Source organism: Macaca nemestrina, chromosome X (assembly GCF_043159975.1).
Source record: "Macaca nemestrina isolate mMacNem1 chromosome X, mMacNem.hap1, whole genome shotgun sequence".
Taxonomy (NCBI): domain Eukaryota; kingdom Metazoa; phylum Chordata; class Mammalia; order Primates; family Cercopithecidae; genus Macaca; species Macaca nemestrina.
In genome coordinates, this window is record NC_092145.1 from 48067904 (window position 1) to 48091299 (window position 23396).

The 23396-nt window shown below is 40.3% G+C and overlaps 2 protein-coding genes across 2 annotated transcripts in view; one reads left to right on the top strand and one right to left on the bottom strand.

Moving 5' to 3' along the window:
* Window positions 1–19382: 19382 nt before the first annotated feature.
* On the bottom strand, window positions 19383–23340 carry LOC105490440 (putative myc-like protein MYCLP1). The gene has a single exon (XM_011756054.3). The coding sequence runs from the start codon at window positions 23303–23305 to the stop codon at window positions 22229–22231; it is 1077 nt and encodes a 358-aa protein (XP_011754356.1). The 5' UTR covers window positions 23306–23340; the 3' UTR covers window positions 19383–22228.
* Window positions 22265–23396, top strand: part of LOC105490443 (nucleoporin 62 C-terminal like) — a 136038-nt gene continuing 134906 nt past the window's right edge. Inside the window, exon 1 of the mRNA XM_071088460.1 lies at window positions 22265–22332. The gene's annotated coding sequence lies outside the window, so the exon portion shown is untranslated. The remainder of the gene's footprint in view (window positions 22333–23396) is intronic.

Consider the following 23396-nt stretch of genomic DNA (forward strand, 5'->3'; position numbering starts at 1 on the left):
GGTGCTCACCTTATGTAAATGAAGTGGTGGCCTACAATCAATGTGACTGGTTGTGAACAGCAACCAATCAGAGGCTGAAGTGAAGTTACAAAGGTCACACTCCTGTGCAAACATTTGATTGGTTGCAACCAATCAGAGGCTAAAGTGAAGTTATGAAGTTGCATTTCTATGCAAATGAAGACATTAAGTACTTTATTGGTTGCAGAAAGCAACCAATCAGAGACTAAAGTGAAGTTAGGAGTTGCATTTCTATGCAAATGAAGACTTGGCTGGCAATCAGTCTGACTTGTTGCAGGCAGCAACCAATCAGAGGCTGGAGTGAAGTTACAAAGTTACACTGCTATGCTAACGTCTGATTGGTTGCAAAAAGCAACCAATCGGAAGTACTTTGAATTTCCCATCTGCTGGGCAGAAAATGTGGGAGTTTGCAAAGGGAGTAGCCTCTGGTCCTTTTGTTACTTAGGGGTGGATAGTTAGGGTTTTCCTTTCAATTTAGTTCTAGGAAGTCCACCCGAAACAGCCCTAGGTTCCCTGCCTCCACACCCTATTCTCCTGCTTCATTCCCACCGTGGCAGATTTCCAGATATCAATGTAAGGTCACTTAACACAAAGTTGGGAGTAGATGCGCATAATTAACTCTCATTATATCACCTTTATGACTCAATTCTCTCCTCAGATATTTAAATCAGACTGCTCTTCCCTTCAAAAGCGCCTATAGAACAAAATGGAAAAGTGATTATTTGCAAATATTGTCACCGAAATTATCTCTTTATACCCCTTCTGTGTCTGGCTCTTCTGCTTCCTCAAATGAATCCATAGCTATCTCAGCTTTTCTTTAGGCATAGAAAAAGATTGGTAATTGCTTTGTGGCTTTAGGGAAACTGACTCCCAGATGAATGGAGAAGATCTTTTAGTGTAAAAGTTCAAAACAGCTTTCCAGGCAAAACCAGTTAGGAGGAGGTTAAACTGAAACAATAGGAGATCTTATTTCCAAGAAATTCAAAATAGTTTCTCCTCTCTAGTTTACCTCTTCTAAAAATAAAAGATTAACACCACTACGTACTTATCAAAATGACTAACATAAAAGATAGTGACACCACCAAATGCTGGTAGGAACGTAGAAAAACTGGATCACTCATTCATTGCTGGTAAATATGTAAAATGGTGTAGCCTCTCTAGAAAACATTTTGGCAGTTTCATAAAAAAAAAAAACTAAAAATGCAAGTGCCATGTCACCCAGCAATTGCACTCCTGGGCATTTATCCCAGAGAAATGAAACTATATTCATACAGAAACCTGTACAAAAATGTTCATGGCAACTTTTACATTTGTGTTCCCCATCTCCCCCAAAATTAATATGTTAAAATCCTAATCCCCAAAGTGATGGTATTAGGAGGTAGGGCCTTTTGGAGATAATTAGGTCATGAGGATACAGTCTTCACGAATGGAATTAATGCCTTATGTAAGGGACCCCAAAGAGCTCTCTTGCCCGCTTTCTGGCATGTGGGGATACAACAGAAGTCTGCAATCTGCAACCTGCAGGACAGCCGTCACCAGAACCTGATTATGCTGTCTGATCTCAGATTTCCAGTCTCAATAAATGTGAGAAATAAATTTTTGTTGTTTATAAGCCACTGAATCTATGGTACAGCAGCCTGGACTGACTAAGACAAGTGAAAAACTGGAAACCCAGATACCCTTCAACAGATGAATGGTTAAACAAACTGTGGTACATCTATACTATGGAATACCACTCTGAAGTTAAAAAAAAAAAACTATTGATACACATAGCAACTTAAATAAATCTCCAGGGAAATTATGCTGAGTGAAAAAAAGCCAGAGTGACAAAAATTTGCATGCTCTGTGATTCCATTCATATAACATTATTGCAATGACAAAAATATAGAGATGGAGAAGAAAGTTGTCATTGCCAGGAGTCAGGGACTAGACGTAATGTGAGGTAGAGATAAGTTTGGCTATAAAAAGCAACATGAGGCATCTTTGTTATGTTCCAACTGTTGAGTATCTTGACTGTGATGGATACATGAACATACATGGGTGACAAAATTGTGTAGAATGTGACACACAACACAGGAAATGAGTACAAGTAAAATTGGGGAAATCTGAATAAAATAGATGGATTATATCAATGTCAAGATCCTGGTTGTGGTAGTATACTATAGCTTTGCAAGATGTTACCATTTGGAGAAACTGGGAAAAGTGTACAAGGGATCTCTCTGTATTATGTCTTATAACTGCATGTGAATCTACAATTTGAATTAAAATTTCAGTTTAAAAAGAAGTCAGAGAAAAACCAAAAAGGAAAAGAAAAGAAAAAAAGAGAAGTTTCTCAACTCCAGGGTTCTCCAATGAGAAGTCTTATTTTAATAGAAGAATTTAATTTACTTGCTTCTCCCAGATGTCCCCTCTCCAGCACTGAACTTTTTGTCCATTAATATTTTCATTTAGATGCCTATGGGTATTCAGTTTCTCCCAGTTTGCAACTGTGTTCTATGTGCATCACACACAGTGGTTTTTGGTCATCTTCTCATGTCTCTCATCTCATACACTTATTCTTACCTGTAGTATTCTTATTGGTTGACTGTTTTACAAATCTGGCGACTTAAAACATAACAACGATGTTGACAACACTGGCCTAGGCCATTGCACGACCAGCCTATTTCAATCTAATCTGGTAGCCTCACTTCATTTTCTAGGGCAAGCCTTCTTTAAACTATGCGGCTGTCATGCATCTTATCTACCAGGAAATAGTCTAGAAAAGTCTTGTATTCCAGTCATTTTTGAGAGTGTTGGTTAAGAATAAGACCTTTGGAATTTGACGGACCTAGGTTTGAATCAAGGGGTTGTCATGTATTAGCTGTGGCCTTAGGTTGAGTGTTTTCTCATCTGTAAAATGGGGATGAAAATAGTAAAAATAGTATCTATCTCATAGGCTGTTGTAAGGATTAAATGAGATAATGCATGTCAAGTGCCTAGCATACAGAAAGTACTTGTTTATTATTATTCTATTACTCTTTTTCTTACTTTCCTTAGACCTTACATTTCCAGTTTTATGCCCATGGGCTATTTAGATATCTAAGTCTAGGATCCATTGCTTCAGTCTTTTGCCTCCCAGTGCCTTGCATGCTTTTGCTACCTGGTGCTTTTATAAAGCTAAAACAGAAGACTATGGACAGAATAGTGGAGGACTGTGGTTGTTGACAAGAGGTATCTGAAGGTTCAGTCTCACCCTTATTTGACTCCTAAGCCTAGACTACACTGCAGCCTTTTCTTGCCTTCCTAGCCCTTGAGTGGTATTAGTAATAGCCCATGTGGGCCACCATAGATGTGGGGAAAACAACAAGGAGTTTATAGGCTTATCTGTTTTTCGTTTTTTTTGTTTTCCAGTTCCAACCACATCCCTTAGGCCCTAGAGCTCAACTAATCAAAAATGTGGTTTATTTGCTCAGATAATTCTGGATAGGGAAGTACAGTAATTATTCCCCTGATAACTAAGGGAGAATCTTTCAAATCCCATTGGAAAAAGCAAGCAGCATCAACAATGTTACCACAAGCCTTTTTTTTTCCACAGAAGAGGTAGTATATGGTAGGACAGTAATTCTCAAAGTGCGGTCTCTAGACCAGCAGCATGAGCATCACCTAGAAGTTTGTTCAAGATGCAAAGTCTTGGACCCTACCTCAGACATTCTGAATAAGAAACTCTGGAGGTAGGGCCCAGGAATCTGTGTCTTAATAAACTCTACAGATGACTCTGATGAACACTGAAGTTTGATTGTCACTCACTGGGGTAGTGGTTAGGAGCACAGATTCTGAAGTCAAATTGCTTGGATTTCACTTTCTGCTCTTCCATTACTAGCTATGTGATCTTGGGCAAGCCAATTACACTCCCATGCCTCAATTTCCCTATCTGCAAAATGGGAATAATAGTATTCTCTCCTTGATCCTCCTTTTTTTCCCCTCTTGGCTTCAGTGATACTACATTGTCCTCCTGGTTTATCTTCTACCTCATTGGCTCCTCCACCTCTTTTGCTAGTTCCTTTTCCTTTGCTTGACTTCTTTAAAAAAAAATTTTTTTTTAATTATACTTTAAGTTCTGGGATACATGTGCAGAACGTGCAAGTTTGTTACATAGGTATACATGTGCCGTGGTGGTTTGCTGCACCCATCAACCCATCATCTATGTTAAGCATTTCTCCTATTGCTGTCCCTCCCCTAGCCCCCCATCCCCCAACAGACCCCAGTGTGTGATGTTGCCCTCCCTGCGTCCACATGTTCTCATTGTTCAACTCCCACTTATGAGTGAGAACATGTAGTATTTGCTTTTCTGTTTCTGTGTTAGTTTGCTGAGAATGATGGTTTCCAGCTTTATCCATGTCCCTGCAAAGGACATGAACTCATTCCTTTTTATGGCTGCATGGTATTCCATGGTGTATATGTGCTGCATTTTCTTTATACAATCTATCATTGGTGGGCATTTGGGTTGGTTCCAAGTCTTTGTTTTCGTGAACAGTGCTGCAATAAACATACGTGTGCATGTGTCTTTATAATGGAACGATTTATAATCCTTTGGGTATATACCCAGTAATGGGATTGCTGGGTCAAATGGTAATTCTGGTTCTAGAACCTTGAGGAATCGTCACACTGTCTTCCACAATGGTTGAACTAATTTATACTCCCACCAACTGTGTAAAAGCTTATTTTTTCTACACATCCTCTCCAGCATCTGTTGTTTCCTGCCCTTTTAATGATCGCCATTCTAACTGGCTTGACAAGGTATCTCACTGTGGCTTTGATTTGCATTTCTCTAATGACCAGTGATGATGAGCTTTTTTTCATATGTTTGTTGGCTGTACAAATGCCTTCTTTTGAGAAGTGTCTGTTCATATCCTCTGCTTGACTTCTAAATGTTGGAGGCTCCAGGGCTCAGAACAGGAACCTCTTCCTTGTTTCCATTGCATTTTCTCCCTAGATAATGTCATGCAATCCCAAGGCTTTAAATACCACCTATGTGCTACTGACCCACAAATTAATTAATATATCTGACTCTGACATCCCGCAGAACTTGAGACATGTATATCTGACTATGTGATGCCTCAATTTGGAATATTATTAGGCATATCAACTTTTACATGTCTAAAACAACTTGTGGTACTTCATTGCCCCCCCATCCCCCACAAGTCCCTTCTCCTTGAATCTTCCCCATTTTAGTAAATAATCCCATCATTCATCCAAGTTAAGAAATTTGGGAGTACCTTTGAATCTTCTCTTTTATACCCTACATCCAAACCATCATAGCCCTAAATCCAAAATACATACAGAATTGTCCTTTGTTCTGCTCCCCACCAAATTACTTCAAGCCACCTCCCTCTCTCATACTGTCTCCTTGCAGTAATCTCATAACTGGTTTCTCTGCTTCCACTCTCACTCTATTGTAGTCTATTCTCCAGAAGTATCAGAGAGGTCTTTAAAAATGCAAATCTACTTAAGATCATCTTCCCTGAACCAGTGTTCGGAACAAGAATAAATGCCAAGCCCCTGACCCAGGCTTACAAGGCCTCCATGATCTGAACTCTGCCTACCTCTCCAATTTCCTTTCTCCCAACTCTCCCCGTTGTTCCTGACACTCCCATCACACCAGCCTTGTCAGCATTTCTTCAACATGCCAAGCACTTTCCTGCCTTTAGACTCAGGCACTACCTATTCCTTCTGCCTAGAACATTTCTCCCCTGGGTATGCAAATGACTGGACTTTTATGATTTATATCTTGGCCCAAATGTCACCTCCTCAGAGAGGCGCTCTTCTACCAGCTAATCAAAAGTAGATTGTCCATTTCAAACACACCACCCTGTCTATTTTTTAAGGCACTTATTAAAGCACCTGTCATTATATATTTGTTTGTGTTTACCTATCTTTCTGCACTAGAACATGAGCTCCATGAGAGCAGGGACCTTGACTGTCTTGATCACTGTAGCATCCCAGTGCCTAGCACAGTGCTGGCATATAAAAGATCCTCAGTAAATATTTGCTGAATTAATGAATATTCTCAAATAGTCATAGCTCTTGGAAATTGGGTATTTCTCCATCTATATGCTGAAACATGCCAGACATGTTCCTACATGCATGTCTATGTTCACACCTAATCTTAGGATCGTTTTCACTCTGAACAACTTATGGTATATAGAAAGGTGCTCAATAAATGTTCATGAAATGAATAAATGAAGAAATAAACTTCTTCATGCCTCATTTTTCCTAGCACATAGACATGAGCAACCATGAATCTGTTACTTCTTTGACCATTTTTAGGGCATAGCCCTAAAAGCGCTGCCCTCCAAATGAAGGGAGAGAGCTGCCTACATGTAATAATGGAAGAAAGTAACAGTTAAAGGAGTTAGACAAAGCAGTTCCAGAATGAGCTGCAGGCTGGGGACAGTCAGGGGAGGGGATGGTGGGGTGGTGGTGATGTTCAGTGAGGAGGGAAGATGGAGTGCTTTCGCCACTGTATTGGTTCTCACACTTAAATTTTTATACAAAAGCAGGGATGCTTATTCAGAAGGTCTGAAGCAGGGTGACCACCCATCCTGGTTTGTTCAAGACTTTTCCAGTTTTATCACTGAAAGTCTAGTGTTCAGGGGAACCCCTCAGTCCTGGGAAACCCCTAAATGATTGCTCATGCTAGTTCTGGGGTGAATTATTTTAATATAACATCCCCAGCTGTTTCTGATGCAGGTAGTTCCCAGGCCACACTTTTAGACGACACAGGAAAAAGCCTTGGTGGCAGCCCAATTTACCTCACTAACTCTGATCCCAAATAATAGGGTTGGCTCAGTTCCTTTTGTTCTCTTTCCAACCTTAGCTAAAAGGAACACTTTGTAAGGCTTCAATTGATTCAAGAAGATTGAAATTTCAGGGCTAAGTGATTAAACCTCTTACAGATGGAAGAACACTTAAAATGCCTAAATTGTTTGAGTACTTTAAAAACAGGGAGAAATGGCCAAATTGTATCACCCAAAAAGTTCTAAAATAATCAGCTAAAAGGAACCACTCAGAATGTGGGTGGCATAGTGTCACTTCTTCGCAGTCTGCTGACCTCTTCGCTTCAATGGCTATGGGCAGCTTAGTTAAGTGATCTATGAAATGTTAACCTTTCTATCACGACTGCAGATGCTGTCACCGGAATAAACTGGAATTCAGTTGATGAAAGGGTGTCAAAGGACACCAGTCTCTCTTTCCTCAATCATCTCCACTGATTTCAAACATTTTCTGCTGCATTGTCACCATAGCTTGAGATCCATTCCAGTGTCTTCACCCTAGATTTCATAGTTGAAGAGTGTACGATTAAGGATACAAGGATACAACGTTTAGTTTCAAGTAAGCCACAGTGAAGGGGCCAACTACCTAAGTAAAGGTATATTTTCAATATACATGTTATTTTTGGTTTAGGGTATGTGTTGGTGGAGAAGTGGAGAATTGGAACCCACATACATTGTTGTTGGGAGTGGAAAATGGTGCAGCAATTGTGGAAAACAGTTTGGCAGTTCCTCAAACAGTTCAACATAAAGTTACCATATGACTCAGCCCTTCCACTCCTATGTATATGCCCCGAAGAATTGAAAACAGGGACTCAAAACAGATATGCTGATGTTCATAGCAGTATTATTCACAATAGCCAAAAGGTGAAAACAACTCAAATGTCCATTGGTGGATGGAATGGGTAGACAAATTGTGGCATATATTATACATACAATGAAATGTCATTCAGCCATAAAAAGGAAGGAAATTATGATAAACATTATGACATGGATGAACCTTGAGGACATTATGCTGAATGAAATAAGCCAGACACAAGAGGACAAATATTGTATGATTCCACTTCTATGAGATGTTTGGAATAGGCAAATTTATAGAGACAGAAAATAGATTAGAGGTAACCAGGGGCTGTGGGGAGGGGTAAGTGTGGAGTTATTCTTTAATTGATACAGAATTTCTGTTTGGAGTGATGAAAATACTTTAGAAAGAGATTGTGGTAATGGTTGTAGAACAATGTGAATTGTACACTTAAAATGGTTAAAATACAAAGTTTTGGGCCAGACGTTGTGGCTCACACCTGTAATTCCAGCACTTTGGGAGGCCAAGGCAGGTGGATTTGAGCTCAGGAGTTTGAGACCAGCCTGGGCAACACAGGGAAGCCCCATCTCTACCAAAAATACAAAGAATTAGCTGGGCATGGTGGCAGGTGCCTGTGGTCCCAGCTACTTGGGAGGCTGAGGCAGGAGGATCACTGGAGCCTGGGAGGTGGAGGTTGCAGTGAGCTGAGATCGAGCCACTGCACTCCAGCCTGAGCAACAGAGTGAGACTTTGTCTCAAAATAAGAGAGAAAATTTTATGTTACATTTGCTTTACCAATTTTTTTGATAGGATAATGAGTAACAATTGGGAAGTTGGGAGTGGTAGTGGGTCTGGGGAGAGAAAGATAAGCCTGATACCCTGAAGGTAGTTCCCTGGCAAACTTAGTAGCTTTGAAGGTAAAAATTAACTAGGGCCTGGAGCACTGTATGCAACAAAGATACAGAAGGTAGTACACTTCCATCTGCATGTTTAATAAGCCACTCAGGTGAGTCATGCAGGTGGTCCTTGAAGCATACTTCCATCAGCTACAAAATCTGTGGGTGGGTAAGTGGTATAAGTTTTGCTAAAGAGGAATTTGAGCAAATGAATGAGTATCTAGGAGCCTAGCACAGCACCTAGTAGGTGCTTAAAATAATTGTGTTGCATTAGTGATTGGAGAAAATGGAGCGCTCAACAACATTTTTGAATAAATGAATTTATATTGTTGCTTGTTTACTGAAATGCCTTTTTCTTCCATCTCTAGGAACATCATGCCTCTTCCCTCGAAACTTGACATAAACACAGACTCCTCTGTAAAGCCTTCTTTGATTTCGTGTCCCCTACCCCAAGTAAATATGACCTCTCCTGTAACTATGAGGGGTTATGGAGAGTTATAAGTGCTGGGGTTCAGAGGATTATTAGAAGCACTGGGAAAGGACAGTTGGGCTGGAAATGTCAGGAAGGATAACAAATTTGCACTCAGAATTTTTGCACTGGAGTGGATTTCTACAAGGGCAGGAAGCTGAGGGTCAATCAACAGCAAAGTAAGCAAGGCCAAATTCCCCGATTGGTCAGAAAGATGAATGAAAACTACAAGTTGGAGGGAAACTGGTAAACCAACGACAAAATAACCCAGGCCTAGTCCCCTGATTGGTCCCAGTAATAAATTCAAAGCATGTAGCAACTGCCCTCTTTAACTTCACATTAATGTAATTGCCTCCTTCTAGAACATTCTTTCCTTCCCGTTTCTGCATGTGGAAATCCTGCCTTGTTCTTCAAGGCACAGTTCTGTTTGAAGCCCCTTCTATGAAGCTTTCTCTGATTTCATGCGTCTCATCTCTAACAGGAAGATGAACAGACAGCAGGAGACCTGGGATGTAGGGCATTGTTGGAGGTGCTGGGACAAAAAAGATAGGATAGTGCTGTAAGAAGGACATAGGTTTCATGCTAAGATTTTGTACCTGAGTTTGTTCACTTACATTGTGGTTACTATCATTAATGAAGTAACCAACCTGGGCCTCTTATGGTAAGAACTAATTCTGTGAGGTAGGATAACACAGGTGAGTGCAGGGAGTAGGCAGTGACACCTAAGAAGAGAAGGTAGAACTACTAATTGGCAGAGCTGGAATTTGAACCCAGTTTCTTTCTCTCCTGAAATCCATGCTGATAATCTCTATATCAGTTGTTTCCAGAATTTAGTATGCATTAGAATTACCCAGGTAGTTAGTTAAAATGCAGATTCCTGGGCCTCCCACCCGAAAATTTGGCTCAGTAAAAGGGTCCAGGAATTGAGATTTTAATACATTCTTCATCTGATTCTGAATCCAGTGATCCAAGGACCACCTTCTGAAAAACTTTTCTCTCTTTCCTTGGTGCCACTGACCTCAAACCTCAACCTGCCTTTGTTATTCATGCTTAGTGGTGTCATAGACAACTCATTTTAGAAAATATTATTTTTCCCCATTGATTGGCCTTGGCATCCTTGTTGAAAATCAGTTGACCACAAATGTATGGGCTTATTACTGAACTCTCAATTTTACCTCATTATGTATTTCAGTTATTTATATGTCTATCCATATGCCCATAGTACATATCCTTTTTATATTGAGATAAAGTTCACATCACATATAATTCATCATTGAAATCTTTCAAGCATACAATGTAGTGCCTTTTAGTATATTTATAAAGTTGTGCAACAATCATCAATATCAAATGCAGAAACACCCCCCAAAAAACCCAGACTTTGTACCCATTAAGCAGTCACTGCTCATTTCATTCTCCTTCCATCCCCTGAGAACCACTATTCTACTTTCTCTGTCTACAAATGTATTTTTTAATTTTTAATTTTTGTGGGTATATAGTAGGTATGTATATTTATGGTATACATGTGATATTTTGATAAAGGCCTACAATGCATAATAATCACATCAGGGTAAATGAGGTGTCAATCACCTCAAGCATGTAACCTTTGTGTTACAAACAATACAATTATATGTTTTTAGTTATTTTTAAATGTACAAATAAATTATTACTGACTATAGTCCCCCTGCTGTGCTAGCAAATATTAGGTCATATTCATTCTTTCTAACTAATTTTTTGCACCCAGTAACCACCCTCACTTTCTTCCCACCACCTCTACTACTTTTCCCAGCCTCTGGAACCATCCTACTCTCTATCTCCATGAGTTCAATTGTTTTAATTTTTAACTAACACAAATAAGTGAAAACATAAATGAGAACATGCAGTGTTTGTCTTTCTGTGCCTGGCTTATTTCACTTAATAGAATGACCTCTGTTTCCATACATGTTGTTGCAAATGACAGGATCTCATTCTTTTTCATGGTAGAATGGTACTCCATTGTCTGTACATATCAAATTTTCTTTATCCATTCATCTGTTTGTGGACACTTAGGTTGCTTCTAAATCTTAGCTACTGTGAATAGTGCTGCAATAAACATGGGAGTGCAGATATCTTTTCGATATACTGATTTTGTTTCTTTTGGATATATACCCAACAGTGGGATTGCTGGATCATATGGGAGCTCCATTTTTAGTTTTTTGGGGAACCTTTAAACTGTTCTCCACAGTGGTTTTACTAATTGACATTCCCACCAACGGTGTATGAGGGTTCTCTTTTCTCCACATCCTCACTAGCATTTGCTATTGGCTATATTTTGGATAAAAGCCTTTTTAAGTGGGGTGAGACAATATCTCATTGTAGCTTTAATTTGCATTTCTCTGATGATCAATGATATTGAGCATTTTTTCATAAACCTATTTGCCATTTGTACGTCTTCTTTTGAGAAATGTCTATTTAAATCTTCGGCCCATTGTTTTTATTGGATTATTAGATTTTTTCCTATATAGTTGTTTGAGCTCCTTATATATTCTGGTTATTAATCCCTTGTCAGATGGATACTTTGCAACTATTTTCTCCCATTCTGTGGGTTGTCGCTTCACTTTGTTGATTGTTTCCTTTGCTATGCAGACGCTTTTTAACTTGATGTGATCTCATTTGTCCATGTTTTCTTTGACTGCCTGTGTTTTCCCCAGTCCAATGTCCTTGAGAGTTTCCTCAATATTTTATTTTAGGAGTTTCACAGTTTGAGGTCTTAGATTTAAGTATTTAATCTATTTTGACTTTATTTTTGGGTATAGCAAGAAACAAAGGTCTAGTTTCATTCTTCCGCATATGGATATCCAGTTTTCCCAGCACCATTCATTGAAGAGACTGTCCTTTACCCAATGTATGTTTTTGGTACTTGTGTCAAAAATGAGTTCACTGTGGATGTATGGATTTGTTTCTCGGTTCTCTATTGTGTTCCATTGGCCTATGTGTCTGTGTCTGTTTTTATCCCAGTATCATGCTGTTTGGGCTACTATACCTGTGTAGCACAATTTGAAGTCAGGTAATGTGATTCCTCCAGTTTTGTTCTTTTTGCTCAGGATAGCATTTGCTATTCTGGGTCTTTTTGTGGTACCATATAAATTTTAGGAGTGTTTTTTTCTATTTCTGTGAAGAATGTCATTGGTAATTTGACATGGAATGAATTGAATCTGTAGATTGTTTTGGCTGTATGGACATCTTAACAATATTGATTCTTCTAGTCCATAAACATGGAATATCTTTCCATTTTTTTGGTGTCCTCTTCAATTTCTTTCATCAGTGTTTTATCGTTTTCATTGTAGAGATCTTTCACTTCTTTAGTTAAGTTAATGCTTAGGTACTTAATTTTATTCATAGCTATTGTAAATGGGATTACTTTCTTGATTTCTTTTTCAGATTGTTTGCTGTTGGCATATAAAAATGCTGCTATTTTTGTAAGTTGATTTTATATCCTGCAATTTTCTTGGATTTATTTATCAATTCTAATAGTCTTTTTGCTAGAGTCTTTAGATTTTTCCAAATATAAAATCATATCATCTGCAAACAAGGATAATTTGACTTTTCCTTTCCAATTTGGATGCCCTTTATATCTTTCTCTTGTCTGATTGCTCTAGCTAAGACTTTCAGTACTGTGTTGAATATCAGTAGTCAAAGTGAGCATCCTTCTCACTTAGCAAAAAGTTTCCCGATCTTAGCAAAAAGTTTCTGTTTCTCCCCATTCAGTATGATAATAGCTGTGGGTCTGTCATATATGACTTTTATTGTGTTGAGGTATGATCTTTCTATACCTAGTTTATTGAGGGTTTTTATCATGAAGGGATGTTGGATTTCCTCACATGCATTTTCAGCATCAATTGAAATGATCATATAGTTTTTGTCCTTCATTCTGTTGATATAATGTATTACATTGACTGATTTGCATATGTTGAACTATCCTTGAATCCCTGGGATAAATCCCACTTGGTCATGATGAATGATCTTTTTAATGTACTGTTGAATTCTGTTTGCGAGTATTTTGTTGAGGATTTTTGCATAAACGTTCATCAGGTTTATTGGCCTATTGCTTTTCAAAATACATCTTTGTCTGGTTTTGATATCAGAGTAATACTGGCCTCATAAAATGAGTTTGGAAGTAATCTCTCCTCTTCTATTTCTCAGAGTAGTTTGAGTAGGGTTGGTGTTGGTTCTTCTTTAAATGTTTAGTAAATTCAGCAGTGAAGCCATGAGGCCTCAGGTTTTTCTTTACTGTTGCTGGGAGACATTTTATTATGGCTTTGATCTCCCTACTTGTTATTGGTCTGTTCGAGTTTTGGATTTCTTCATGGCTCAGTGTTGGTGGGTCGTGTGTGTCTAGGAATTTATTCATTTCTTCTAGATTTTCCAATTTATTGGCGTATAGTTGCTATTAGAAACCTATAATGATCCTTTCAATTTCTGCAGTATCATTTGTAGTGTCTCCTTTTTCATCTCTGATTTTATTTATTTGGGTCTTCTTTTTTTTTCATGGTTAGTCTAGCTAAAGGTTTGTCAATTCTGTTTATCTTTGCAAAAAATATTTTTTTTTTTTTTTTTTTTTTTTGGATACAGAGTTTCACTCTTGTTGCCCAGGCTGGAGTGCAATGGTGTGATCTCAGCTCACTGCAACCTCTGCCTCTTGGGTTCAAGTAATTCTCCTGCCTCAGCCTCCCAAGCAGCTGGGATTACAGGTGCATGCCACCACGCCAAGCTAATTTTGTATTTTTGGTAGAGACAGGGTTTCTCCATGTTGACCAGGCTGGTCTCGAACTCCTGAACTCAAGAGATCCGCCAGCCTCAGCCTCCCAAAGTGCTGGGATTACAGGCATGAACCACGGCGCCTGGCCAAAAAATAACTTTTTGTTTCATTGATCTTTTGTATTGTTTTCTTTATTTCAGTTTCCTTTATTTCTGTTCTTATCTTTATTATTTCTTTTCTTCTACAAACTTTGGGTTTGTTTGCTCTTGCTTTTCTAGTTCTTTAACATACATTATTAGGTTGTTTATTTGAAGTTTTTCTGCTTTTTTGATGTAGGTACTTATAGCTATAAACTTTCCTCTGAATACTGCTTTCACTGTATCCCCTAGGTTTGGTACGTTGTATTTCCATTGTCATTTGTTTCAAGAATTTTTTCAATTTCCTTCTTAATCTCTCTATTGGCCCACTGATCATTCAGGAGCTTATTGTTTAATTTCCATGCGTTTGTATAATTTCCGAAGTTCCTCTTGTTACTGATTTCCAGTTTTATTCCATTGTGGTCAGAGAAGATATTTGATATTAGTTCAAATATTTTGAATGGTTTTTTTTTATTATACTTTAAGTTCTAGGGTACATGTGCATAACGTGCAGGTTTGTTACATATGTATACTTGTGCCATGCTGGTGTGCTGCACCCATCAACTCGTCAGCACCCATCAACTCGTCATTTACATCAGGTATAACTCCCAATGCAATTCCTCCCCCCTCCCCCCTCCCCGTGATAGGCCCCGGTGTGTTGAATGTTTTAAGAATTGTTTTGTGGCTTAACATATGGTCTGTCCTTGAGAATGATCCACATGTTAAGGAGAAGATTGCGTATTCTCCAGTCATTGGATAAAATGTTCTGTAAATATCTATTCGGTCTGTAGTGCAGATTAAGTCCAATGTTCTTCATTGATTTCCTGTCTGGATGATCTGTCCAGTATTGAAAGTGGGGTGTCGAAGTTTGCAGCTATTATTGTATTGGGGTCCATCTCTCTATTTAGCTCTAATAATATTTGTTTTATATATCTGGGTGCTGCAGTGTTGGCTGCACATTCATTTGCAATTGTTATATCCTCTTGCTGAATTGACACCTTATTATTATATAATGACCATCTAGCTGTTTTTATAATTTTTGTCTTGAAATCTATTTTGTCTGATATAAATATAGCTACTTCTGCTCTTTTTTGGTTTCCATTTGCATGGTATATCTTTTTCCATCCTTTTATTTTTAGTTTGTGCATGTTTATAGGTGAGCTGTATTTTCTCTAGGCAATAGGTCATTGGAATTTGTTTTTTCATCCAGTCAGCAACTCTGTCTTTTGATTGCAGAGATTAGTCCAATTATATTCAATGTTTATTACTGATAAGTAAGAATTTGCTCCTGTCATTTTATTTGTTTTCTGGTTGTGTTGTGGTCTTCTCTTCCTTCTTTCTTTCCTTCTTGTCTTCCTTTTAGTGAAGGTGATTTTCTCTACAGAACTTTTCACCCCAAATCAACAGAATATATATTCTTCTCAGCACCACATAGCACTTATTCTAAAATTGACCACATAATTGGAAGTAAAACACTCCACACCCTGGGGCCTGTTGGAGGGGTGGGGGGCAAGGGGAGGGAGAGCATTAGGACAAATACCTAATGCGTGTGGGGCTTAAAACCTATATGATGGGTTGATAGGTGCAGCAAACCACCATGGCATATGTATACCTATGTAACAAACCTGCACGTTCTGCACGGGTATCCCAGAACTTAAAGTAAAATAAAAAAAATTTAAAAAAAGGAAAATGGCAAGTGAAAAATCTTGCAACTACTGGATCTTCTTCTATCTTTCTGTGTATTTATATGTTGTATGTGTAACGTTTATATATGAATGAGTTCTAATTAATTAGCATAAAGAAAAGTAACCACTTAAATTTTTTGTCATAAAAATAAAAACTGTAATGCCTTTTAGTAGGTTACTGAAAAAACAGCTTTACATGCAAGGTGTGCAAGGAAAGTAAAATGCATTTTTGGTAAAAGATTATAAGAAGGCAAGGGAATGTGAATTTTGGAGGGCCTAGTTAGAGGTTAAAGGATTGTTTTAAGTTAGATAGGATAAAGCTGAAGGTTTGAACAAGTTGTGGAAGGTTTGTGAAAAATTAATCTTGTAAAAGAAATTCTGTGTGTGAACCCATTGGCTAAAGTTAAAGAAAAATTATTCAGTTTTTCTATAAATTGAACACTGGAATAAAAGCACAACAGTTTCCTTGGAGCACTGATGTGCTCTGTAACAGAAAATGGTAAAGGGTTATTTAAAATGATTTATGAGAATCTTGCCTTATGGACATACATTAAATTTGAATAGATTTTTCCATAAGGTTTTATTAAGAATTGGGTTTAACATCGATGGTATACTAATGCAAAGGGTGAAATCTGGCTTTCTCTCTTGAACATGATTTTTATGTAATAATAATAAAAAGTAATGAAAAAAAATTTTTAAATAATTATTCTTGCTGCACTTTATACAAATAATCAGGCCAAGTATAATAAAGAAAATTGGTCTTACCATAACTTGTCTTTAGTAAAAATAGGAAACTGGAGAGAGAAAAATCATATTTCAAAAACTATGGTACATCTGTTATTAGACTCTAATGTCAGTTATTTTTGAATTTTTTTCTGCCATTTAGACTGACCCTGCCTATTTCTGTGAACCAACCAGTGATCGCTGGCTGTGGCTCAGAAGAAACAAGAGGTATAGATAATGTAAAAATCTTAATCAGTATTCTAATTCTGGGCTCATTGTAATTGGCAAGCAACCCTGTATCAGCGTGGTTCCAACAATTGCCCAGTTCATGGAAAGCCTTCTTATTTAGTTTACTTGGGATAATTTAACTTATTTTGTTTTACTGTTGTGGAATATATTGCAGTTTTATTCTTTCTGTAGGAATGCAGGATAAGCTTATTGAATGTTTTCTTAAACTGAACACTTACTAATCTTCCAGATATCACCTTTTGTCTGAACTCAGAGTTATGAATGGCCCTCGCCATACCTACACTTTCTGACTGAGCTCCTCTCTATCCTGAATACAAGAGACCCTAACAGTTAGGCTGGAATATCGTTGGCTCATTCAGCCTGAAGTACTTACAGAAGATGGATCTTCTCCCCTCTACAACTGTTAGGATTAAGGGTTCCCTTGTAAAAGGGAAGGAGGAAATATGTCAGAGGCGTTTAAACCACAGTGACTCCATCTTGAATAGGGGCTGTGTAAAATAAGGATAAGGCCTACTGAACTGCATTCCCAGTAGGTTAGACATTCTAAGTCACAGGATGAGATAGGAGGTCAGCACAAGATACAGGTTACAAAGACCTTGCCGATAAAGCGTGCGGGAAAGAAGCCGGCCAAATCTCACCAAAACCAAGATGGTGACGAAAGCAGCCTCTGGTCGTTCTCACTGCTCATTATGATACAATGATAAAGGCAGGAGGCAGAGAAATTCTTGGAAGACAGGGGCAGGTCCCTGGCGAAGCCCCACCCTCAATCCAAAAAGCCTGAAACCCCGGCCCAAAGTGAGAACTTACATCCCTCTTTTCGCCTATGGTGTAGCCATTCTTTTATTCCTTTACTTTCTAAATAAACTTGTTTTCACTTGATGGATTTGCCTCGAATTCTTTCTTACACAAGATCCAAGAACCCTCTCTTGGAGATTGGATCAGGACCCCTTTCTGGTAACACCTGTCCACATCACTATCAGCATTTTGATTAAAACCATTCAACAAGTCTGTAGGAAGTTCCAAACTTTCCCTCATCTTCCTGTCTTCTTCTGAGCCCTCCACACTCTTCCAACCTCTGCCCATTACGCAGTTCCAAAGTTGCTTCCACATTTTCTGGTATCTTTATAGCAATGCCCACTTCCCAGTACCAATTTTCTGTATTAGTCCATTCTTGCACTGCTATAAAGAAATACCTGAGACTGGGTAATTTATAAAGAAAAGAGGTTCAACTGGTTCACGATTTCTGCAGGCTGTACAGGAAGCATGGCTGGGGAGACCTCAGGAAACTCAAAATTGTGGCAGAAGGTGAAGGGGAAGCAGGTATATCTTCACATGGCCAGAGCAGGAGAAAGTGGGGGGAGGTGCTGCACACTTTTAAACCACCAAATCTTGTGATAATTCACTTACAAGAACTATACCACAGGAGAAATCCTTTCCCATGATCCAATCACCTCCCACCAGGCCCCACTTCCAATATTGGGGATTACAGTTTGACATGAGATTTGGGTAGACACACAGACCCAAATCCTGTTATGTTCCATTTCATTTATGCATTCATCCATTGATGGATAATTGGATGTTTTCACTTTTCCTGTTATCATGAATAATGTTGCTATAAACGTTTATGTGCAATTTTTGTGTGGACTTATGTTTTTATTTCCCTAGGAGTGCAGTTGCTTGGTCATATGGTAATTGTATGTCTAACTTTTTGAGAAACTGCAAAATTGTTTTCCACAATTGCATCATTTTACCTTCTCACTAGCAATTTATGACAGTTCCAGTTTCCACATCTTTGCCAACACTTGCTATATTCTGGGTTTTTTTTCTTAATTATAGCCATCTTAGTGTGTGTTAGGTTTTACATCATTATGGTTTTGAATTATATTTCCCTAATGACTAATGATGTTGAACTTCTTTTCATGTGCTTGTTGGTCATTTGTATATCTCCTTTGGGTAAATGTTTATTAAAGTCTTTTGCCCATTTTAAAATCAGTTTGTCTTTCTTGTTGTTAAGTTGTACAAGTTCTTTAAATAATATGTATACTAGACCTTTATCAGATATATGATTTGCAAATATTTTCTCTCATTCTGTAAGTTGTCTTTTAACTTCCTTGACGTATCTTTGTGATTAATGGTTTTAATTTTGGGCCGGGCATGGTGGCTTACACCTGTAATCTCAGCACTTTGGGAGGCCGAGGTGGCAGATCACCTGAGGTCAGTAATTCGAGACCAGCCTGGCCAACATGGCAAAACCCCATCTCTACTAAAAATACAAAAATTAGCTGGGTGTGGTGGCAGGCGCCTGTAATCCAAACTACTTGGGAGGCTGAGGCATGAGAATCACTTGAACCTGGGAGGCAGAAAGTTGCAGTGAGCGAAAATTACACCACTGCACTCCAGTCTGGGCAACAAGAGTGACTCTGTCTCAAAAAAAAAAAAAAGTTTTAATTTTGTCGAAGTTGAATTTATGTATTTTTTTCTTTCGTTGTTTGTGGTTTTGTCATGTCTATTAAGAATCCATTACTAGGCCAGGGGTGGTGGGTCATGCCTGTAATCCCAGCACTTTGAAAGGCCAAGGTGGGCAGATCACTTGAGCTTAGGAGTTTGAGACTAGCCTGGGCAACATGGTGAAGCCCTGTCTCTACCAAAAGTACAAAAATTAGCCATGCGTGGTGGCTCGAGCCTGTGGTCCCAGCTACTTGGGAGGCTGAGGTTGGGGGATCACTTGAGCCTGGGAGGTAGAGGTTGCAGTGAGCCGAGATTGTGCCATAGCACTCCAGCCTGGGAAACAGAATACGACCGTATCGGAAAAAAAAAAAAAAAAAAATCCATTACCACATTCAAGGTAATAAAGACGTTTACTTCTTTTTTTAAAAAAAACATGTTTGAGAAAACTTTTATTAGAAGATGTCCCAGAAGGCAACATTTTACAATCAGGTAATCAGTAATCACAACTAAATACAAAATTTCAGGTAAACTTGCTTTTCAAAATAAATCAGACCCTTTTAACAGAATTACCCAAGAGTTTTTTTTTCTTGAACAAAAAGAGTTAACACTGCTTTGCAAATGGCACACAAAAATACAATATAAAAAATACTACCCCCCAGTATACCAAACAGCAGCTGATAAAACACAAGTTATTTAGACCCTTTTAACAGAATTACCGAAGAGTATTTTTTTCTTGTACAAAAAGAGTTAACTCCACTTTGCCAAAGGCATACAAAAATACAATGTAAAAAATACTCCCCCTCAGTGTAATACCAAACAGCAGCTTATAAAACACAAGCTATTCAGACCCTTTTAACAGAATTACCCAAGAGGTGTTTTTTTTATTTTATTTTCTTGTGCAAAAAGAGTTAACACCACTTTGCAAAAGGCATACAAAAATACAATTTACACTTTGGGAGGCCAAGGCAGGCGGATCGCGAGGTCAGGAGATTGAGACCATCCTGGCCAACATGGTGAAATCCCGCCTCTACTAAAAAAAAAAAAAAAAAATTAGCTGGGTGTGGTGGTGCATGGCTGTAATCCCAGGTACTCAGGAGGCTGAGGCAGGAGAATCGCTTGAACCAGGGAGGCGGAGGTTGCAGTGAGCCAAGATCGCACCACTGCACTCTGGCCTGGCGACAGACCCAGACTCCATCTCAAAACAAACAAACAAACAAACAAACAAAAACCCAAAAAACAATATAAAAGGATACTCTCCCCCAGTATAATACCAAACAGCAGCTTATAAAATACAAGCTATTCAGGTGAAACATCAGTAACCTACAATCTACCTGTTCTCCATAAACAGTCTCAAAAGTCAGCTGGCTCTTATAAACCATGCTCCAGAAGGGTGAAGAGGCTATTTCCAAACATCCCCTGGAGTTCTCTGAGGGCAAGAAGCAACCTCAGAAAGAAACCATTATGGACAATAGATTTGGAAGTAGCAGCTGGTGTTCCAGAGCCACATATAATACTTATCACTCCCCATCCTCCCAACTTCCAAGTAGGCACCTGCTGTCCTAGGCAGAGTTCTGGAGGGGCTGGTCCTTCTCACAGGACAGACTTAGGGGTTCCAGAGGTTACCCACATGACAACTGCGGGGTTGGGTGACTTTCCCAGACTGGAGGCTGCACCTGGATTCCACGTGGAGTTGCAGAGTCCAGCTGGGGCAAAATCTATCATGGAAGCAGGCAGATCACCTGAGGTCAGGAGGGCAAGACCAGCCTGGCCAACATGGTGAAACCCCGTCTCTACTAAAAATACAGAAATTAGCCAGGCATGGTGGCAGGCACTTGTAATCCCAGCTACTCGGAAGGCTCAGGCAGGAGAATCGCTTGAACCCGGGAGGCAGAGGTTGCAGTGAGCCGAGATCATGCCACTGCACTCCAGCCTGGGCAACAAGAGCGAGGCTGCATCTCAAAAAAAAAAAAAAAGAAAAAAGAAAAAATCCATCATGGTTGACTAAGCAGAGCTCCCAGAGGCTCATTTTAAACACACAAGGAGGCAAGTCCACGTTGTGGAGCACTAGATGAGTCCCAACAACTCTCCAGAAAACTTCAGAAAGGCCCTGACTCTGCGAAGGACATCTGACTCATTGCAGGCTGGTGTGAGGGCCCAAGGGTGGCTGCAGAGCCAGCAAGCTCCTTGGAGATGCATGAAAGGAACAAGTTTTCATGGTTCTAGTAGAACTTCAAATTCATCAGTCAAGGATTGAGATGAGAGGCAGGTGCGAAAGAGGAAGTGTTACAGTTCTCCCTTCTAAGGTGCCTCACACCTGCCTTGAGAAAAGATTGGGCCTCAAGGGCCCCTCAGAAAACACCTGAGCAGGGATCAAGTTCATGAACCAGGACTCCGAACTTTCCCCAGGCCCCAGGCTAAGACCCATTTCTCTGTGACTTAGGGAAATATTTCTAACCTGCGGGAAAGGGTGCTGTAGAACCCATTGCATAACAGAGGCAGAATGAGACAAGGTCCCTTGTGAGGACTCGAAGTTCCCTCCCTCAGAGAAGAGAGCCCAGAGGGCTTTAAGACAAATTACTTACAGGCAAAGCTCTCTTAAATGTTCTCAGTCACAGCATTGAGAGTGGGAGGAAGGGGGTCAGCCAACATCATAATATATACGTATATACATATATACATTTATACATATATGTAAGGTTTCCAACTCCTCAGCTACTGTAGTGTCTGACAGTGAGGTAATGGTCCACGTTCATAAAGTCTCTGAGCTTGTTTTCACCCAAGACAGCTTGTGTGTCTCCTGGGAAAAAATGGAGCCACAGGGAGAGCGTCCACACCCAGCTGTCCTTGCATTACCCCAGAGACATCCTTTCCTAGCCTAAAGTTCATGTAGAGTGTGAGATTTCTTCCAGGCTGGAGCCCCCAACAACATCCACCACGTGTTGCATAGCATCTGTCAGTCTTTTCTTTTGAGATAGTGAGCCAGGAAGGCCCCAAGGCTCCTCAGTAAGCTGCCTGCTGAGAAGCTAAAGGTGCCAGAAAACACAAGGCACTCCCATGAGTCAGGGAAGAGAGAGAGAGCTGGGTTTCAAGGTTTCCAAGAATGCAAGCCTTTATATTGTTTGTGCACTGGCTGCAATGCATTCTTCAATCTGCTGTCCAGAGTGTCCTGCTGTAACAAAAATGTACAAGTTACTGAAGGGGAGAGGGAGATCAAAAAGCAAACTTGTGTCTTTTTAAGACCGAACGGTCAGGCTTTTTGGTCAGTAGCTACTGAGGTACTCAATTCTTTTCTGCAATTGCCGACGCTGGCATTCGAGCTGCCTTTTCTCCGTAGCCATCTTCTCCTCGGCCTCCACTAGTTCTTGTAAGTATTCCGTGGCCTTGACTAGGATCATTACTTTGGAAACCCTAGAGCACCTGGCCAGCGCGGGTACCTCGTCCCTCAGGGCCAAGAACCGCGAACGTTGATCATTCCGCCTCTTGCGCTCCAGGGAGCTGTGATACTTCCTCTTGGTCCCATTCTCAGTATCATAACGGATGGGTTTGGGCTGGCAGGACTGGGCAGCCTCACTTGCTACAGGTGGGAGGCTCACAATCTCTTTATCTTCCTTATCATCCTTTCCCCCTGGAGCTTCTCTCTCTAGAGCTTCTTTTGGGGGAATCCTCTTTGGAGCCCCTTCTTGGAAGCAGCTTTCTGGAGGAAAAGGGGCAGCATAGTTGTGCTGTTGCTGGTGGATGGAGATGTGGAAGAGATTCATGCGGGGATCCAGAAGGTCTGCACGCACCGCGATGGTGACCGGCTTCCGCATACTCAAAGACTGCCTCTTCTTTACTGTCACGTCGGTTTCTTCGCCCTCGGAGTCGCTTGGGCTCTCAGACCTGGAGCAGGCCTGGATCTTGGGCTCGCCCAGCAAACAGGGGAAGATAGGCGCTAGGTTGCTGGCTTCGAGCTCAGGAGTGTAGTCGGGGGTGGCGAACTCCTTGGGCGAGTACCCCGAGGGCGCGCCAACTGCAAGCAGGTCACTCGCCGCTCTCTCCAGTGGCTCCTGGGCGGAGAAGCCGCTCCACATGCAGTCACGGCGGATGAGGGAGGCGTAGTTCGGGTCCCAAGCTTTCCAGTAGTCCTGGGATTCCGTCTCGTTCTCAGCGCACCCTACCGGCCACGGTTCCAGGGGACCAAAGCCAAGGGCTGGGTTCCCGGCGGCGGGACCCAAGTCCCAGGGCGGCGGCACCAACTCGAATTTCTTCCAGATGTCCTCGCTGGGCGTCGTGGAGCGGTAGAAATCCTCCCCGCCGTCATAGTCGTAGAAATAGTGCTGGTACGAGTCGCGGTCCATGTTGGCTTGCTTGCTCACGCAGCTTGCCACCTGGAGCAGACTGGTTCCCCTCCAGCTGGGGGCAGCAGGGCATTCCGCACACGCGCACAAC